We start from the raw sequence: 3,709 nt of genomic DNA on the forward strand, positions 1-3,709 counted from the left end.
TAATAACTGTGAATTTTATTATCATTAAGTTACTTAGAGGTAAGCATATTGGTCAGAATGTTATCCCTCTATAAACATTAATTAACTTCAACTCAAAAACACTTCAAGTATGTGTAGGAAGTATTTGAACATCTAAAGGTTTTTCACTGCAATTTGTCCCGTCTTTCAAGTCACGTATTTGTATACTTTCTTGCCGTGCCTCGTGTACCTACTCACGCATTTGCTCCGTCCTGGCAGTCTCAATGAGTAATTAATAGATATTATTTACTGATTCACTCTAAAGGCAGTTTTGCTTCCTTATCGACTCACAGTTATCTCTCTTATTATCTGGTGCTGAAGAGGATAAATAATTTGTGCCCATCAGTTCAATAGAAAGCGCTCTCAGCTGTCTATTGTATTTTAACAACTTTTTTCTGGAGCGAGACTTTTTCTGTACGACAAACTGCAGTGAAAAACCTTTACAGAATCAAATATCTCTCAGACATATTCGAGGTGGTTTTAAGTTTGTATACTTTACTTTACTGTGTCGTCAAAGGATGCATAAATAAAAACTGGTTCAGAATTTTTTTAAGAAATACTCACATAAAGTGCTGGTTGGAGGCGGCAATATTATTAATTTTTATCCTGGGACACCCAAAGATGAAACTTAATCCTTCCATTCCAGCTGACAGAAAAGTAATCGCTATTTTCAGTTTCAGACAACCCTGTCGGGAGAGTTTCATCTTCGAAGTAAAAATTCCTCCAAGCAGAGTTCCAGTAGAAGCTCCGAGAACTTTTTCAATGCCTGATTACATGAGAAAATATCGATTAATAATCAATAATATTGTTTGTGGGTGAGAAGAGAGTGTGAAGTGATATGGCATCTTGTATTTATTGATATATGACCGGGTGGATGAGAAATTCGGTTCTCAAGTACAAGCTTTGGCGTTCGCTGATACAGTGAATCACCCTCGGATCAGTCACGGTTTATCATGACCATGAGATGATCCAAGTACAGAAATCAGATAAATGGCCACGATATCGACTGTATGTTTAGTTGATAAAACTAACCTTGTCAAAGTCTATAAGGAGAATTTACGTCAAAACCGCAACAGCGAGCATTTCGATGTGACAGTCGTGGTATCACGTGACGATAAAAGACAACAATTTCCAGAATTTCTTTGCACGGAAGGTGTTGTTTTGGTGGAGCAGTCACCAGTCAGTATGCACCACATAAGCCACATCCACTGTTATTGTAATGTTAAAGACAAAGATCTTGGTTCTCCTTTGCGAATGAAGAACTAAAAAGAATTGGCATTTCAATGTTTATTGAACAAAATAGAAAATGAACGATTGTGGGACGAGAGTGTAATTTCGAAACAGGTAATAAACACCGGAACCTGCGGCTAGTGATAAAAGATCGATGAATCATCAACTTGGCATTGCAGTGATTACTTCCATTGATCACATTTACCGGCCCCTCAACGGTGAAACTCTATCAGGTCATATATATACTCTACTCCACACTATTCTTCTCCATCCAGCTCGATCCGAATCAAGGGATTCTATGGCCTTTCGACCCATTCCAACTGACTTCATGGTAGTCCTTATGCCATCCTTAAACCTCATTTAAGTTTACACTGATTGCGTTTCCACTCTGAAAGCTTGCCATATAACAGCAGTTTGGGTGTGCGTTCATCTGCCATTCGAACAATATGGCCAGACCATCTCATTTGGTTTTTCAGAATCATGTATTTTATTGAAGTGATGCCTGCAGACGCAAAGACATCTATATCTGGAGTAAAAAAAAACACATTTAATGTTTCAAATGCGGCGAAGGCATTTTTGGTGGAATCGTTCTAACAATTTGAAATGTCTTTCATCACTCGTCCATGTTTCACAATGATTCGAAGTCTTATACCTAACGAGCCCACATAATCTTTAAATGACCACAACTCAAACACTAATAACCGGCTGCGTTTGCACCGTCTTTCATGTGTTGAATGAACTAGAATGTTCTTTTCAAATACCAGACCTAATTATGTTATTTTTGTTGCATTTCTCTTTTCGACATTTCAGAAGGAATGAGGTAGAGTCGATGTGTGATTGTTGAGCGTTTACGCACGATACGTTGGTGGAGTTAAGATGGGTGAAATGTTGGGGACTGATGGACGGTATAAATGGCAAAGATAACTGGTGAAGAGTATTCCATAGTGGCTGAAAAACGTAGGAAAGAAATGGAAAGTGTGTGACTGCACATCGCAAATAGCAAAGCATTAAACCATTGCATTCGAGATTAAAACGAATTGTATTTGTATTTCGCTACGTGTATCTCTCTACTTTTATTTATTTATTTATGTGTTTCAGCCAAGTGGCTGCGGTCATGCTGGTGCACCACCGTGTTAATTTAGTAATTTTATAATTATTATTTTTTTTAAAGTTTGGTTGTATGACTGTTATCCTGTTTAAGAATATTGCTATTGAATATTTTTGTGCCGTGGAGCAATGGTAAAATATCTGCCAATGCCATGAAGTCTTAGCAAGATTAGTCTAATCTCGTAGATTAGTAAAACCGTTAGAGCTTCGATCAAAGTGTCTGTGGTAGCTAAGTACGGCTTTTAGCGTCTGAGTTCAAATCTCTCCGGCATCTACTGAGTTTCGGGTGTCGATAAAATAAGTTTTGGTCAAATACTTTAATCGGTATTATCGACTGATTTCACCGACCAAAATGCATGGCTTTGTATCTACGTAAAAATTAAATCAAATATTTATTTCAATATTTAACAACTGTCATGTAGGATGGCTCGTGGTAACTTTTGAATAGCTTTCCCAAGTTTTAAGCCTCTGTGGAATACTCTACCTCTGTCCTCTTTGCCATATATACAAATGTACAGCAGTGTTACCATTCTCATACATACACACACATCTCTGTCTCTATGTCTCTTTCTTTACCCCCTCTCTCTCTCCCATATAAATATATAAATACACAAGCATACACATGTACCCGTATACACATGCATACACATATACACATATACACATACATAAACACATGTGCGTATGCAGAAACGAAAACATATACACTAATATACAAAAACACACACGTACACATACACACAGAAAAATACACAATCTTACGCACAAAGACGCGCATATATACATAAATGCAAGCACACACACAGACAGCCATAGACATGCAGACGTACTATTCTCTCACAAAACTAACAAATGCATAGTAGCCACATAGTATTGTTATAATTCTTTACATACTCTACAGGCATCAATTCTCAGTCAGTACTTCCTTATCAGTTGAAATTGAAAACAAAACCAAGAAAAAGTAAAAACAACAGAAAGATAAACCGCTTACCAAGTATAACGTTTGTCTTCCATGCAGGTGTAGTAAATTGATGTTCAATATATTTTGGTGTAAAGGTAAGAGAACCTGATATTCCAAACAGCAGTACACACACAGCCAAGAGAGACAGAACGTAGACAGGTGATCTCGTCAAACGACAGAGTGACTTGGGAAAAGCTACAACGAAAAAGGTTTCCAAAGTAAATACAAACATTAACAAAAGTTTCTTTAGTAGATTCTCACAATAACATTTTCTTCTTCCTTTTCATTTACGAAGAAACAAACCAATCAACAGAATTTCATTTACCATGTTATTGTTATTCATATGTGTATATATATATATATATATATATATATATATATATATATATATAT

The 3,709-nt window shown here is 36.5% G+C and overlaps 1 protein-coding gene across 2 annotated transcripts in view; it reads right to left on the reverse strand.

Moving 5' to 3' along the window:
• The window catches only part of LOC106872851 (solute carrier organic anion transporter family member 1C1), a 45,968-nt gene that overhangs the window by 25,745 nt on the left and 16,514 nt on the right, over positions 1–3,709 (reverse strand). For both annotated transcript variants that reach the window (XM_014919985.2, XM_014919986.1), the window contains 2 exons: positions 3,347–3,511; positions 583–784 (listed from right to left, as the gene is read on the reverse strand). In XM_014919985.2, coding sequence (XP_014775471.1) covers positions 583–784; positions 3,347–3,511 — 367 coding nt within the window. The remainder of the gene's footprint in view (positions 1–582; positions 785–3,346; positions 3,512–3,709) is intronic.

This window comes from Octopus bimaculoides, chromosome 3 (assembly GCF_001194135.2).
Source record: "Octopus bimaculoides isolate UCB-OBI-ISO-001 chromosome 3, ASM119413v2, whole genome shotgun sequence".
Lineage (NCBI taxonomy): Eukaryota > Metazoa > Mollusca > Cephalopoda > Octopoda > Octopodidae > Octopus > Octopus bimaculoides.